A 17,618-nucleotide genomic window follows, 5' to 3' on the forward strand; every position below is an offset into this window, starting at 1 on the left:
TTTGTTGTTGCAATTTGGTGCCAGTTACCCCATACCCGCTCGAAAAATGCGCTGGTACCGGGCACAAAATTACCCAAAATCAGACCCCTATCCCCCACACACAAACACAAAAACATTTCAAGTGCCTACCTTTATCGGACTGTGCACGAGTACTGCATCTTGTCACCCGTCTCCTGAAAAAACAAGAAAGAGCGAGAACAAAACAAAAAAACATTAGGCCTATATTTATAATTTAAAGAAAACATGAACTGGATTTTAAACAAAATTATGAGAGAAAGTAGAGTATTTGTGTAAAGACATAGTTTAAATAACAAAAATGAGAATAATAGCACAGGTAGATTTTATACCTTTTTGAAAATAGTTACACATTTTGTGCAAATATTAATATTATCATCTTAACTTTCTTGCAAAAAGTGGTATAATTATGTTTTCCCCACTAATTCAAACACTATCATGCACCAATTGCACCCTGCACTGCACAGGGACCAGTTTCAGTGCCTGCATTTGAATCTAATTCATTCATATATCTAGTATAGTCTACAAATACATGTACAAGCCCACACACAAACCAGGTTGTCCTACATGATGTTTGCAACGGGGTTTTGCGAGAGCAACTTGGAAAACCGATTGTACCTTTCATCCTTTCCTGTATTGTTCTGAGCTATCAGATCTGGGTACCAAGTACTTCCAGATTCAAAAACCTTTTTAAAATGCTACAATTATATAAATGTGGTGTGATATGTTATCTTTTATCACCAGGTCTGATTTTAAATCATGCAAAAGTTCATGTACAGTCCTTGGCGTAGAGAGTGCACTTTTCACCCATTTTGAGAGCACATGAACCATGACATAATACAATTTTTTTAAATGAACAATAATGAATGGGCAAACAATTGGTGCAGGAGGTACCAGCACATTTGACAACTTGCAATAAACACGTCTAACAAGCTTTAATATTTTTTATTCAAAACATAGATATGTTGGCCATGAATTGGCCATTAATGTAAAGGTGGAAATTTTTGTGTGATTATTTTTTTGTGTTTTCCCTTGTTTTTAAATTCACGAGTCAAAAGTTTCCTCACATTTGATCTTAACACAAAATGAATATATTTGTGCATTGTTATTTTCGCGGTAGCAGCTTGTAACGCAAAAAGCGCGAAAATAAATGTAGCGCGAAAATTTCCACTTTTACAGCATATCTGAACTAGCTACCCCCTGTAGTTCACCTGTTTATAATAAGCAAATCGCTATGCAGTCTAGTGCAAGAATATTCATTGTAGCTGCGTTTTTGTTCTTAAAAGAAGAATTATGTTTGAATTTTTTTTACTTTTAAAATATTTATTTTCTTGTTTTTTAACTTTTTAATCCTTCAATTTAAATTCAATTGCTTCCAAGACTTAGAAAATAGCTTATTGGCCTATAATTTCATAATCCACGGCCATTTCTAACTCAATTTCGCCCAAAATGTCACTTTACAACGTTCTTGCACTGTCCCAACCAAATTGGGTATTTGTGAATGAATAGGATTTTATTATTATTTTATTCAAGAATTGTATTCAGCAATTCAACATAATTATTATTATACATTAATAAAATTACATAAAACATACACTTTAATCATAATTTTAAAAAAAACATGTCTTTTATAAATTAATTTGTTATAAATGGCTCTATTTGCACTGAAACAAATCTGTGCTTGCAGACAAGACTTGGTTCAAGTCTAATTCTAATACTAGTTTAAACCAGCTGGCACTGGAACAAACCAGTCTGATCCAGAAATATGTAATGATGTCACTCGGTGCCCCAAATGCAATGCAAATCGGGAATAGATATCCCTAAATATCTTCTGGATTACTGTATTTTACAAGGAAAATTTTTGTGGTACATATATTTTCATGCTTTTTTAGCAACATTTTTAAGGCATGAAAAATTTGTGTTTTAGTGTCTAAATATGTATAAATTCCCCAGATAAATCAATATAACACTTGATGCTACAAACTTCCCACTGAAGAAAAAAAATTGTGTGAATTGCCACTAATTCAGGCCTGTAAATGTGCAAATTTTCGCGAAAATAAAAACATGCAAACAAAAAGTAATGGTCCGTTATGCATAGGTCTATGTACAAAAATGCAAATCAATAACGAACAAGCAAATTAGTTCAAAATCAACAAATCACAAAAAATTGCATGTGTGAAAATTACCACATTTACAGTACTGTGTATTGGCAAATTTTCACGGGGTATAATTTTCACACTTTTCATGGTTGAACAGGCAGCCGTGAATTTTTAACCCCATGAAAATACTTATTACACATACTTACTTAAAGGAGGATTTCGTGATCCTAGCATACTCTTTTTATGACATTTTTCAGTAGATATCCACAAAAAAAGCTTAATTCCAAAATTTCAGTTGATTCCGATTTTGCGTTTGCGAGTTATGCATGATTATGTGTATTACACTGCTCCATAGACAATACATTGTAATTTCGTTCTGGTGCACCAGAACGAAATTCAAATTTCACGATATCTTTGCTAAACTAATTAATCTGCAAGAAATATTTTGTACATAAACATTATGTAGCCAGAGGTTTCCAGTGATATAAAAATCTCAACTTTTTTGAGAAAAGTGGGGGATGAGGCTGTGGATCACGAAATGCCCCTTTAATGTGAATATATTTGGAAACGCGAAATAAACACCCTCTAAACTGTCCGGAATTGGCAAAATCTCGAAAAATACACCCAGATGGAAAAAAAAAATTAAAGGGGAGCTGCCCACCGCTAGGAGCCAATATTGCATTGCCTCTCTACTAGTATGCAATGTAGAAATATGCGAACATAAATGTTCAAAGTGATGCACCTTATCACTAATTGATAAATTGTATCAAATTACAAAATGGCAGCTGCTATGGTTCATTAGCCTCATGAATATTCATGAGTTTATTAAAATAAATATTCATGAGTTAAAAAAAGAATAAGTTAAAAAAAGAATAATTAGCTATATATGGGTGGGATATCAGCTTGCACAGCTGGACTCGCATGCAAGCATGTACATGCTTGTCTGAATACTAAAAGCGATCCCAACTGTTCTCTGCATGCTGCGTGACACACCTTGCTATTTATTGTGACGTGACCAAGCTGCCAGGCCTGACTCGGCTGTGCCTGAAAAACCCAGAATATGCATGTGTTTGGAACATGTGGACCTCAAACCTTATTTTGAGATACAGCCTTTAACTTTATAGTCACATCATTGAAATTGAATATTTCAAGTGATTTTGGATATGGTAACCCCATCAAAGCACAAAAACTTTTAAGAAGTTATTTAGCAAATCAATGGATGCACATGCAGTGTCAGTGAGTGGAGGAAATGTACTTGCATGGTACAAAATAAAATAGGGTTCATTTTTAAGTTGCTTATCTTTTTTAATTTAGACCCGGGATTTAGACATAGTTAAAGAGTGAAATATTTCCATGCTACTGCTGGTTTTCCAGGGCAATTCTCATAATTTAGAGAATGAATACATTTAATAGTGAACAAGCAAATAATGCACAAAAATGTACCCAAAAATCAAACTGATGTTACATCCTTTTTGACCTGTTGCAAATTGGATTTAGAATGCTCTCTGATATTTCACACAAAGCAAAAAATACATACTATTTTCAAAACCCATCTTGGCAAACCTTTGTTGTTTCAATTTTGCAATTTTATAGTATCAAATTTGAAGCAAATTTGATAACAGTTTTGGTCAGGCCTGTAGCTAGAATTTTGTCGGGGGTCCAAATTCAGACCTTTCAGGAAAAATCTTCATTGTGGCCAAAAGTAGACCTTTATCCCCGCTGCAATTTTTTGGATCCTATTTTTTAACAATTTTCACATGAAGTTCATGATTTAGGGTGTAGGCCTAATTAGTAAAATTGTTGACATTTTTGGCTCAATTTTATTTTTACAGAGTCCTTTGGCAGATTTTTTTTTTGGGGGGGGGACTTTTATCTCAGATCATGCTGTTATTAATGTAAACACATCATGACAATCAATGTAATGATGTTTAACATGATCATAGCCGATACATAATGGTACACCATAATCATTATAGCTCGTATGTGTATCAGTCGGCGACCAAATGAATACTGTCTAGATACAGAATGCTCGTTTATCAATGCCTTGGGTGTGTCACAGATTTCCAAGGGGGTGTTAATTAATACAAAGATAAAAACACTGCTAAAGTTTGTTCGGCTTATAATTGGCGGAAAAAAAACCCCAAGACTTGTAAACATCATGTATTGATATAGAATGGTATGCACAGTTGGGCACAGCACTTCCGCTACTTGCGTGACTGGCGCAGGCTTATGTGATTTACGCGAGCGTAAGTTGGGACTTTATTGATGCGCTTTGACTTTGACAAAAAACCCAAACAAATAATTTTTGCAAATTATAAGCCTAATTAACTTCCGCCTGGCAGCGTGTATCATTCCCACACCTACGCAACATTAACTAAGTTTTTCTTTTCAACGTCATCACGCTCCATCCTTGATTGACCTTTGACCTCTTCACTACCCTGGGAAACCAAGTAACATAAAATTCCGAGTTGCCAAATTTTTAGCCCAATTGGAGATTTTGACAATTTCCTCTCCCATAGAAAGCAATGGTTTTAAGAAACAAATTGGGCAACTTTTCGATTATTTGACCAGCGATTTGAGCTGACATTTTTTGTCCTTTATTTTTTTAAAAACTTTTCAAGAAACAAAGCTAAACACAAAAGACAGTGAACAGGAAGACCGAGATGAGGACAAACAAAACACCTGACATTTTTTGGCAACCTTGCTGTTGCATACCTGCAGTTCACGCTTGCATTACACTCTTTTGTCAAGTTCTGTCCATTTTCAATTGATCAAATTTTGAATAAAAGCATTGATTTATGATTAGTTTAAATTGATTTATGACAAGTTTAAATTTTAAAACAAGAATTTCATATTGGAATTTTCAATATAGTTTTGTGGGTCTAGATGGTATTACTGGATCTTAATAATTGTATCATTAGCAAAGAAAACAACATAAAATACTGTATAAGTGGTAATTTTTGCTTTTATATTTTTCATACTTTGTCGATTAAACTATTTTTGCTTATTTTTAAATTCACGATTTTGAGATTTTGTAAATAGAGCTCTCTAGATATATTAAAAATAGTCGCACATTTTTTATTTTCAAAAAGTGTGAAAATTAGTGTTCTGCGAAAATGTCCACTTTTACATTACATATTATGAAATAGATATTGACAAAAGCGCTAATGGCACAAGTTATGGTTAACAAAAATGTTGATGGCTGTCATGGTCTTCTAAATCTAATTCCAACTCAGTTGTCAAACACATACTTCGTCTTAAAAGCATAATTTTTCTGCGGCACAAAATTTTCACAAAATCATAAATTTTGTGGCACGTAATTTTCACAATACTTATACATTTTCGAAAAGGCATTATACTGTAAAAGTAGAAATTTTCGCGAGGTTTTTATTTTCGCGAGTTTTGCGAGTGGACATAAAAACGCAAAAATAAAAACTAGCGAAAATAACCTTTTGCATTAGGTTTCTATTGTATCAATATCAAAACTGCGAAATTTAATTCTCGCGCAATTGACAAAATCTCGAAAATATTGACTTTTACAGTAGCAGAAAGAAATATTTTCAAGTTTGAAAATTTCACAAAATCCATGTCACTGACGAAATTTGCCGAATTTTCATGCATGAGAAAATTTCATACTTTCCCGTCCATACTATCTACCCCCCATGTGTCAATATATATATATAGCTTACCAAGTTGAAAATCATTACAGTTGATAGTTTTACAGACATATTTGCATCCATCCAACCCACACATTTAACATTGCATGATGTGATACTCCATGCTCCAACCAATAACAGCTGGCTCAGCAGTGGCTATTATCATACAAAGTGTATCATTATGTAATTTGCACCTGACAATCATTCAACCATATCACAGCATAACAATATATTGATTCCCCATTGGCCAGTTCTTGCCACCTAATTAGCATAATAACCTATCCTCACAATGGGTTCTCAACCACAAGCAGTGGAAATTTCCATCATGCAGTCAATGAACTCAGCTTTATAGGATGGAGAGAGTTTATTGATTTATCCTGGTCACTGCCCACTGGATGCCTAGCAACAGCCAAGTAAAATTAGGTACGTTTTGTGCACACACCAGGCTACACAGATTTTTTTTAAATAAAAAGTAAACCACGGCAATAACATCTGATGTAAACAATTTTCAATCCTCAAATAATCTATAATATTCAAATAATGTAAAAGCTATTATAGAAAAAAATATATATAATACTTCCCGCCACAAAAAGTTAAATTGTTCACTGTCTGATCTGGGGTCTGATCGGCCTACAAACAGGATGAACAGTAATATGTGCCTTCCTGTCTTGGATATATTATTTTACTTGAAAAATACCGCCATGAACTATGCTCTAAATACAATCGGGCAAATAACCACACACCACCTCACTGCCCATATTTATCAATAATTAGTTTTTGAGCCACAGTATATGAACAAATAGGACTATGACCCTAAAATAGATATTTTTATATCATAGAACAAGAGGCCTCAGATTGGGTGATTTTAAATGCCAAAGAGATCGGGTTTCCTGCTTGGATTTTGACCTCAACCCTGCTGTGGGCCTCTCATATTTTCCAACACTAGTATATAACCTCAGCACAACCTCGTGTTTATGTGTAGTGAATGTGTATTCGCTACACACACCAGCGCACTTGCACTGAAGGGATAATGGGAAGTGGATAATAACTAGACTTGAGTCCAGTCTGTAGTATGTTTAGGAGCATTTGTCTCCTTTTCCCCCCAGGAAGGAATTTCTGGAAAAATTTCCTAAATGGGACTATACAACTTGAATGGAAATTTCCTTTGTCCTTGATCTGCAACAGTTAAAACCTTCAAAGTGGAATAAAATGCAGCCACATGTGAATACATCATAATTATCTACCCAGCTATGAACTATTAAACCAGGCCACACCCAGTTCTTCATTGTTATCACAACTGTAGTTGCAAGACAGAATCAGTCTGAGATCAATTACAGCAATGTCTATGGTAAAGTTGCTAACCTGTTGACTTTAGAGCATTGGCCTAGTAGCACAAAGGTCCAAGGTTCACATCATGGATAACAAACTGTGATTACAAGATTCAGATCCTCAATTATGTAGCATTTTCACCCTGATATGGCAGTGACATCAACACGTTGAAGCAACAATTTCACTTTCGCAGTATGCGGCGTGTACGCCAGCGCTTTAAAGCCATATTATAATTTTCTTTTAATTCAGGTTTTTACACGATTGTAATGTACTTTAGTCAATAAAGATACTCTGCAAACATCAAGACTTTAGTTTAGTAAAAATCCGCGATTTTGAATAAAACGATGGAACCGGCATTTTATTATTACGATGGAAATATTAGTCAAACACGTATGCACAGTACGTACATGGCGTGTGGGATACATACACACACACCCCGAGGATTGTACCGTATTACAACTGCGGGAGTAACATGCATGGGCGCTAGTAGTAAATTCCAATTTTCTATGCTTTACCTCACTTGTTCCACATGAGCATGACTGAGCATGAACATGAGCAAGGTTCATTGACCCCTGACCTTTAATAGATGCAATTGCCCTGGCAGCAAGGCCAAGTCCACCAGGGCTGCAAAAAAAATGCTGATTTCCTGGGAATTAAAATATTTTAAAGCCTACAAAAACTGTATAAATTTCTCTCCAAGATATCATGCACCATTTCTCTTCAAGTACACTCAATTAGGGACCGTTCACAAACACTTGTAAGGGGGGGGCCTGGTGCAAAAGGGGGGCTGAAAATTTTGACCCTCCTAAGGGGGGGCCCTGAAACAAATGACCACAAATTTTCCTGGAAAAATTAAGTTTATATGCTTTTCTATGGGGTTGACCCATAATTTTCATGTCAAAAAAGGGGGGGCCCTGAAATTTTCGAGGTCTGTAAGGGGGGGCCCGAAAAAATTTTGCGATGAAATTTTTTTGCATCAGGCCCCCCTTACAAGTATTTGTGAACGGTTCCTTACATGTAGCTGAAATGAAATTGCTATCAAAATGTGCCATCATTAAGATATTGTACATGTATACTTCATAGTGAACTTCTTCCAAAATGACCTTTGGCATTTTTTTTTCACTGGAATTTCTGTCTGAAGGCTCATAAAATCCAATTTCCATGTTTTGTGGTACATGTCTTTAGGTCAAGTCTAAATATAACATGTAAGAATCCTAGCAAGAATAAGAGTATTTGGTATTTTTAAATTAAACTTATTGGAGGTGTAGATTGGTACATGATTGGTAGAAATCTGACTATTGGTACTTGCTGAAAGTGGATATAATTTTTTTTTAAATACCAATATTATTTAATAGATTATCTTTCAACAAGCCTGTCAGAGGCTCCATCAGTACTCAGTATTCCATGGCCTTACACTTTGCTGAAATATATGGGGGAAAAAAAAAAAAAATCTCCAGGGCATAGCCATGCACACATTATTGTGTGCAGTAATTATGAGCCCTAGGGCAGGGTTAACTATATTTTTAGGGAGGGGGTCGAGAAATTTTTGGCAATCCAAAATAAGGAAATGGGGCAAGACATTTTAGCAGGTCAAGGGGTGGGGATTTAGGCACACATTTATGGGGCACATTTGAATAAAACGCGCTAAAGCAGATTACGAATACAATAAGGAAACATTAAAATACGCAAAATTTGATGTGCAAAGGTGGTAGTGGGGGGAGTAGAAGGGGTGGGGCAAGCAATTTTGGCAGGCCAATTGAAATGTTACCTCCCCTGGGGCTTAGGGACGCACTCATTAGATTCTCGGGGGGTAGGAAGTTGGGGTCGGGGAAAGTAATTTTGGCGGCAAGTTTTTGGGTTTTTTCGCTGGCATGCAAGGTTTTTAAATCTCATGCATTTATACACAGTTAGGTGGGGGAAGTTTTGGGTTTTTTTAGTGTTGGTGGGGAAAGTTTTTTTTTTTGCTCATGTAGTGGGTGAAGTTTTTTTTTTCCAAAAACTTCCTACCCCCACCCTGAGAATCTAATGGTGCATCCCTTATACATATTTTTTAATGCATATTGCTTCCTAAAAAAACATATTGTATCCAGGGGTAGCCCCGGGATTGTATCTCAAACCATATCCAGACATGCCATACATTGCAGCCATACCAGTAGCTCTGTAGGTGATCCGTTTAGGAAACCCTCATGCATGGCCTCGCTCAAAAGAATACAATGTAAGTTAATAACTGGGCCCCTGGATCCTTGCCCAACCATATGCTTGTTGGCATATTTGCCAGTAGGTATTTATCTTGGCCTTGTGCCAAGCAGATACAAGTTTGTTGAGATCGTCACTGAACATTTTGAAACTATATGAACTCCATATTGGTTCTATGATTTTGATATTTGGTCAGGGGAGTGACATGCACAAAGCACAAAAAGGGCAGGGGGGGCTATTATCCACCAGTTGGTTAATTATTCCAGGGAATCAAGACCTAGCCCCTGGCCCCCTGGCTACTAAATTTTATTGGGTCAGGGCTTGATTTTAGAGGGTTTTGATGTACTGTCTGCCAATATTTGCACATACAGATATTTTCGCGGTTCAAGTATCACTGACAATTTCGTGAGGCATTAAATTCACGGTTGTTGGCTACTTATATTTAATGAAATACGTAAGAAATTTCTTTATTTTAACATATTTGCAGGTTATTATTTTCGCGTGCACATTAATCCGCAAAATTTGCAAAAATAAAACCACTGCGAAAATTTCAGCCTATACAGTACAAATGCATACACTGTGATTTTCAGCCGTGCAGGTTTGCCAATCTACATGAAGTCATGTACAAGTCCATGTAAAATTGCATGATTGTCACTTCGGTATAAAACAGTTCTTATAACCCTAAACGCTACATGACCATACAAAACCATACAGCACAAAGCGACTGCATGACCTAGACCATGCTAGCTATTGGACCGTGAGGGCCACAAACTGTGGCTAGACTATGCATCCTACATGATCCATTGCATGATCATGCCAAACAATATAAAGGCACGAACTGTTGGCCGGGCGAATGTCATACGCATGGTTTGCTAGTACCATTCTGCTGGTCGGCACCTGAGGGGTCGGTGGGTCAATTCCTGGGTGGGGAAAACAACTTAATTCTCTTCATCTTCTTCCTTCCTTCTTTTCTTCCACGTGAGGCAAAAAGCAGAAAGGAGCTGGGGTTAAAGTTCATGTAAGTAGTCAAGTACATTGCGGTATGTATCAGTTTTTTGTTGACTCTGTTTACATGTACAGAGTGCACTAGTGCTGTAGTAATGTACTGAGGCTGATTCAGGATTCCAGGAGCTAAGGGGCTGATTGAGGAGGGTACTGGATATGGACTTATTGAGGGTGCACCCACCACTTTTTATATGGCATTTGTCAAATTTGGACTCAGCGCATGTCCCTCCTGTCCCATGCGACGCCACTGGGTGGGGCTGTGCAATAATTATGAGCCATGGGGGGAGGGTAAAATTGGAGGGGGGGGGGCAAGCAATTTTGGCAAGTCGAAAGGTGTGGGGGAAAGTGATTTTTGGCACACATTCATGGGGCCTTCTTAATTAAATGTTTTAAAAAGGCTTAGGAAAACAGTACAGAAACACTTTTTATGCAAATTTTCCTGCTTGCTGCACTCATAACATATATCTAGACCAATTAAGGTTTGCATATTAAGATCCCAAACAAAAATTTGGGATGTTCAAGGGGGGGAAGGTTTTTTGGCAGGTCGAGAGGGGCGCAAGCGATTTTAGGCAGGCAGAGAGGGGGGGGCCAAGCGATTTTTGGCGGACTGCTCGAAAATTTTACCTCGGGGCTCATAATTATTGCACAGCCCGTTAGGGCAACACGTGAGGAACCCTAAATGATGAGGAAGGGGGTGGTATATTAGTTTCTTTTCTTTTTTATGCAGTAATACTCATACTGAAATTCTGTAGGCTTCAAAAACGTTGCTTGTCATCTGCATAAATCTGTATTTCGTACAGGGCCTCATTTTCATCATTGGATAATCCCACCTCCTGGATTAGAGCCCCCAGGCATGGATAGCGGACCGTTTACAAACACTTGTTAGGGGGGCCTGATGCAAAAAGGGGGGCCTGAAAATGTATGACCCTCCTTAGGGGGGGCCTGAAAAAATGACTACAAATTTTCCTGGGAAAATTGAGTTTATATGCTTTTCTATGGGTTGACCCATAATTTTCATGTCAAAAAGGGGGGCCCTGAAATTTTTGAGCATCAGGCCCCCCCTTACAAGTGTTTGTGAACGGTCCCTAGGGATACTGCACTTTCAGTATTCCAAATTTCCATGGAGACTTTAGTGTATAACAGATGTTAAACAGGTCTTCAAAGATGATTGATGATGTTTTACACAATTTGAACTTTTATAAATCACTGGGTACTGGCACTGGGAAAGTTAAGGCAGGACAAAAGTGGTCACCATGTCTACAAAAAATTTCAATAAAATCAATTGGCCTACATATTATGAACAGGAAACTTTATTTCATTCTTTGAATGCAAATGCAGTAGCTGCTGAATCAGAGAATACTGTGTGTGCCAATATTTTCGCGTACAGATATTTTCGCGGTTTCAAGCATCTCTGACAATTTTGCGAGATGTTAAATTCACGGTTGTTGGCAACTTATATAATAAAATAAATTTCATTTTAACATATTGGTGGGTTATTATTTTCGTGAGCACATATTAATCCGTGAAATTCGCGAAAAATAAAACCACCGCGAAAATTTCCTCGTATACAGTATTTTTAAATTTTTTTATTTTTTGACACAAATCTGAAAATAAGTAGTGTTCACATTGATCATCATGGAAACTCCCTTATTAAAAAAAAATGAACTAAAACTTGCTTGAACAACTTTATGTTGCACATGTGATCGCATGCATGTGCATATTACTCACTAGGCCTGTATGCTTACTATGTGTGCCACAAATTAGCGCGTTCTGCAACGAGCAACGATGACATGGCCATTGTCGTCTATTGTTTCAAAAACGACACACAGGAACCAATCAAATTTACACTTACAAGCTCAACCACACCCAATGACTAAGAATACCGTATTGTTTGTAATAAACGCCCCGGGGGCGTTGCAATTTTCCAAAAGGGGGGCGTTTATTGGAAGTGAATTGTCAGTGAAAAATGCTTAAAATTGGGTTCAATTTCCCGATGGTGCTCCTGTTAAAAGAAGGGATTTACTACTATACATGATGGCGGCGCCCACGGAAAATGATATTTTCGTGGGAAATACAACAAAATTACACCTGTAACTAAGTGCATGGAACTAAGTGAAATTCTACCATAATTAGGCAATGAAATGGATGGGAGTTGAGTCATATTTTTTTTGTCCATGCAATTTAGTGATCGTGACTGACATGACTGATGCAAGTTTTAAGCTTACCTACACGATATGGCATGGAAATGTTTGCATACATGTCAATTTTTCACAGAAAAATTGGAGGGGGGCGTTTATTAGAGGGGGAGCGTTTATTACAAACAATACGGTAGTTATTAATATAGACCATTTCTGAAAGTCCCGGCATCCTTCACGAATTTAACCCACAATACGTCATCATCAATTTGCGAATGGTTACTGCACGGTTCAACATGCACGATAATCATGTATGCATCAACGGAGGGCGGAGGCACTTTGCGACAGATTCTGGTACTGAAAGGTGAATTTGTTGTTAATACTAATACCGATGACTAATGAGTATAGTCCCACCCCGCTTTTGGGTGAACATTTTTCAAAATTGGGGTGGGACTATACTCGAATTTAAAAGTTTTTTATTTTTTCATTTTTCATTGAATTTGGATGCATTTTGATATAGAGTATGACATGAAAACAAAGTATCAATTTTCATATTAAAAACACAAAACACCGTGCAAAATTCAATTTTTTTTTTTTTTTTTTTTTAAATTTTTTTAAAATCAACCATGAATGATCCTAGCATTTAGGTCTAGGTCCAGGGACACTCCAAAGCCGTAAAAAAAATAAATAACTTCGAAAATTTGGGGGCGGGACTTTACTTGAAGGTGGGACTATACTCGCGTCAGTACGGTAATAGGAGGCCTGTGGCCTAGATCGGGTCCGCGACCATATAGTTGTGGTTGGCCCTTGAACAGCTCTGAAATATAGACCACTCTACTTCACTTGACATCATTGTTATTCAACAAAGGCGTGGGACTGGTCTATCGATATGCTTAAACGAACTGCTACACTGTTCAATGGCTTTCTTGTACTATGTGATGGGCGATTTACGATGCGTACGCACATTGCAGGGCAAAGAACAATGGAAATTGCCATAACTTGTGCGCATACTGCCGGACAATGACGTAGACAATAGCAAAACATGTATTTGGTCATCAAACATGGATGTTTGAAATGGGTTTGGCCTCTGTGGCCTGGAGCAAATAATTGAGAACCCATCTACATTATATCAATCTGCTCAATACTGTCTGCAAATTTCCTATAGGCCTCGCCGCTGTTTTCTCATATTTAAAATAGTACAGGAAATGTTGCCATGTAAACCATATGGTGGCCCGAAAGATTGTTATCATATAAACTGGCACTGCTCTTGAATTTTATATCACAAGCCTTTCTTGGTGTATACATAGCAGATGGCAGGTTTTAACATACATAGGTTGGGTTCAAATCTTTTGCATTGAATGACAATTATTTTTGTACATATATAGGGGTGCACCATTTGATTTAAACAACAACTTTGCCCACTAGTTTGAAAAGAAAAGTTCACCCCACTGATGAGAAAAAAAACATTACCCCCACCCAACTCTGGATGAAGCTGTATACATTAAAATTTAAAATAAAAATGTGTTTAGGAAATATGGGAGCCTCAAAAAAAAACCTGTTAAGGGTCCATTTTGAATTATTCATTATTTTTCTGCCTTTCATTATATGACCAACACGCATGTAAAATTTGCCGCGCACTCACTTATCTGTATTTTTTGGAAAATCACAATAATGAATTCAAGTTAGGGTCAGAGGGCGGGTGACGGGGAAACTCAAAATCGACTTTCACTGGCCTATAAATATGACAGCTCTCTATTTTAGCTTGTCAATGTCATGCTTATTGTGGATTTGGATCTGTTTGAACAATAACGCTTTCATGGAAAACAGAATAAAATTTGCTTTAGATTTGTGTTGATGCATACTATTTGCATAAAATTGTGTGTTTAATAACACTTGTATTTTGCAGCTGTTCTGGCCTGTACTTCTGCTATTTTTTTTATCTCTTGCACCATAGGTATTTGAGGAAACAAATACCTATGCTTGCATATCATATAATGTTTTATGTTAATTAACCCAAAGCCCCTGATTTAGGGATGCACCATTAGATTCTCAGGGGGGAGGCATGGGAGTTTGGCCCGGGGGTCACTCCCATTGTGGCCTGTACACCATCCGCGATAATGAAAACGCGTAAAAGGGTTTTTTCAGGTGGGTAGGCACGATCTGGCAACGTGACTGTTTAGGGTGTCAAAAACATGAAATATTGGGAAAAAGGGTAGCAAAATTACAATTGCTAATACGCGGAAATGAAATTTAGGGTATGAAATTTGATACAAGGAAGAAAATCTGTGTTTAGGGTGTCGTTTTAGCCAAGGGTTAAATCCTTGTTTAGGGTGCTTTTCAAAAGTTGATTATCGCGGATGGTGTACAGGCCACAATGGGAGTGACCCCGGGAGTTTGGGTCCCGGGTTTGGGTAAGGCAGAATTATTTTTTTCACCGCCGAATTTTAATGTATACCTTTATACAGAGTTACGTGAGGGAAAATTTTGTTTTTTACTCATCAGTGAGGCAATTTTTTTTTGTCTCACTAGTGGGCGAAGCAGGCTGCGACAAATCGCCTGTCCGATAGCCCGGGGCAATCACATTTTTTGTCGGGCAATTAAAACTCTGAAGAGCTGTGCCCGATAAACCAATTAAAGCTTGATGATTTAAAATGGAGTATTTCTGTCCAACTTGGCGTGTTCACAGAAGTAAAAAAACGTCAAAACAAAGTAGAAAACTTCTTGAAATGGAACTCAAATTTCGCTAGGCACTCGTATCCCACACCAGACTTGCAGACATATACATGTATATATGCTAATGAACATCATGCCGTTACGTGACGTATTGGAAGTTTGGCCAATTATAGAACCTGTTTCGTGCAAATATCATGACGTCAGCTGGCCATGTATTTGCATATGATTGAGATTGAGATGTACTAGTGGTTGGCGAAATACGTAAATCGCTGTGACTTTACTGACAAAATTTCACATAAAATACACATTATTTTCCACATGTAAGAAACAAACAGTGAAATAATTGAATGAAATGTTCATTTTTTATGCATTTCATGAATACTCATTTATTTATCAACTTAACTGAGAAAAGTATTGGATTTCCGTAAGAATGAAACTGCCAAATTCGCACACTTACGGTACTATGCACTGCACTGCATGATGAGTACGGTATGTGACTTTGTCGACAATTGTTGCCGGGAATATGGGTTAATTTCGGGCAACCAATTTTTGGATATTGCCTGCCCGATCGGGCAAGCTAAAAAATAAAATTTGTCGCGGCCTGGGGCGAAGTTTATTTTTCTTCAAAAAACTCCCATGCCCCCCTGGAAATCAAATGGTGCGCCCCTTATGCAGCCTTGTTGTGCGATAAGAAAAAAATCTTAAGCAATAATTATACTTCATGTAAAATGTCATATTTTGTCTGTAATGCATGGTTTTTGACTTTTCACTAGCAGACTACACAGGCCTAGGAAGTTCAGGGACATGTAGGCCTACATGTTAGCAGTTAGCACATCTATACCAACAAAACTCCTTTTTGATGATTGATGATTTTTAATAATACTCGTTGAATGGGCCTTTAAGTAACACTAAGGGCGTGTTCACATTACACAATGTGGGTTCGTACCTAGGTAGTGAAGTGGTGTCGATCCACATCGAATCCACATTGAGTTCGCGTTCACACTACCAAGCTAATCTACATCAAAAGTGGGTTATGACGTAAGTGGAGCGAATCCACATACCCGGATGTTAGAACGACCCGGAAGTAAAGCGCCGTTACCACGCAGCATAGATACCAAATTTCGTAAAGCCATCACCCCAGAGAAGCGATTAGCGGTAACATAGCGGCGGTTATCGACCAACGCCGAATACAGAACCATAGGCCATTTATTTGGGATTGCCCGTAACACGGCCTGTCTGATCGTAAAACAAGTAATTTATGTAAGCTTATGTTGAGCATGCTGTGGACTGAAATATATTTTAGCATCTAAATGTCATGAAGTCAATTTCCAGTGAATACAGTTCGTTTTGTTCCATTGATGTTCACCATTTCGCCCGCACGACCACAGCCACTTCGGTATATGTGGAGTCGATCTAGATCGACTCCACATTATCGCGTTCACATTACGAAATTTAACCCACCTCCTAGGGTTGAAACTACCTCAACCAGGTAGTTTCGATCCACATTGTTGATGTAGGGTCGAATCCACTTACTTTGTGTTCACACTACATGGGGAAGTGGTTTCGATGTAGGGTTGACTCCACATCCCTACATCAAAAGTGCCTGATGTGATCATGCCCTAACAGCGACATTGTACATGTGAAAGAATATACTACACTACTTGTTTGCTTTAATTTCCCTGATGTACAAGTCTCACAAAGGTTAGTTAGACACATCAATTTACAACAAATGAATGCATTGACACCAAAGATACATGCACACGTTTGCTTAAATATATGCTGAGTATGGACCACGTCAAAAAACAAAATATGTTAAAAATGTATTAAGTTTAATTTCAAGACTTGCAAAGTAAGGCAGGCTAGCATTTGTTTTTTTGTTTGTTTTGTTTTTCACCCAGGCTCCAGCCTGGGTTATATTACATTCAGTCACCTTGCCCTTATGGCCTGGGCACTCCCTTTTAAAGGGTTTTTTATTTTATTTATTTATTTACCCTCCATCCATCCATCTGGAACTAGTGATGTGCTTGGATGTGTCACAAAAGCAGATGACATATGCAGTGTCACGTGCATCAATTTCAGTGCACGTGTACCCACACATGATATGAGGTTTTATACCCACACACAGTTTAACCTTTATTTGCTTGCAAGTTGAATCAAATGTATAATGTGGTGTTGCTAAATACATTTTATGTATTCCCCATTCGCAAATTAGGTACAACATATCAAGCTGATAGATCTTGTGTATCCAAGCATGATATACCACTCCCAGGTTTAACAATACATTTGCACACGTGACAACGATCCAGGTCATTTAAATGATAAGAGCGTTCGAGTGTGATTAATAACGTTCACACAAGCTACTTCCTTATCGTTGACATGTATTTGTCTCCATCTAAACGATTAGATTATCAGTTATAATTGTTATCTGAATGTAAACGGTACCAAGTTCCAGACTTATTTATTTAACCCACTGTCCGGGTAAAAGTTGTATGGATCTGAAATACCATAAT

General features: G+C 37.5%; 1 protein-coding gene across 5 annotated transcripts in view; it reads right to left on the bottom strand.

The window, feature by feature from the left end:
• LOC140164954 (uncharacterized) overlaps window positions 1-17,618 on the bottom strand; it is a 53,748-nt gene that overhangs the window by 8,990 nt on the left and 27,140 nt on the right. For all 5 annotated transcript variants that reach the window (XM_072188355.1, XM_072188354.1, XM_072188357.1 and 2 more), the window contains one exon: window positions 130-173. In XM_072188355.1, coding sequence (XP_072044456.1) covers window positions 130-173 — 44 coding nt within the window. The remainder of the gene's footprint in view (window positions 1-129; window positions 174-17,618) is intronic.

This window comes from Amphiura filiformis, chromosome 11, assembly GCF_039555335.1.
Source record: "Amphiura filiformis chromosome 11, Afil_fr2py, whole genome shotgun sequence".
Classification (NCBI taxonomy): Eukaryota; Metazoa; Echinodermata; class Ophiuroidea; order Amphilepidida; family Amphiuridae; genus Amphiura; species Amphiura filiformis.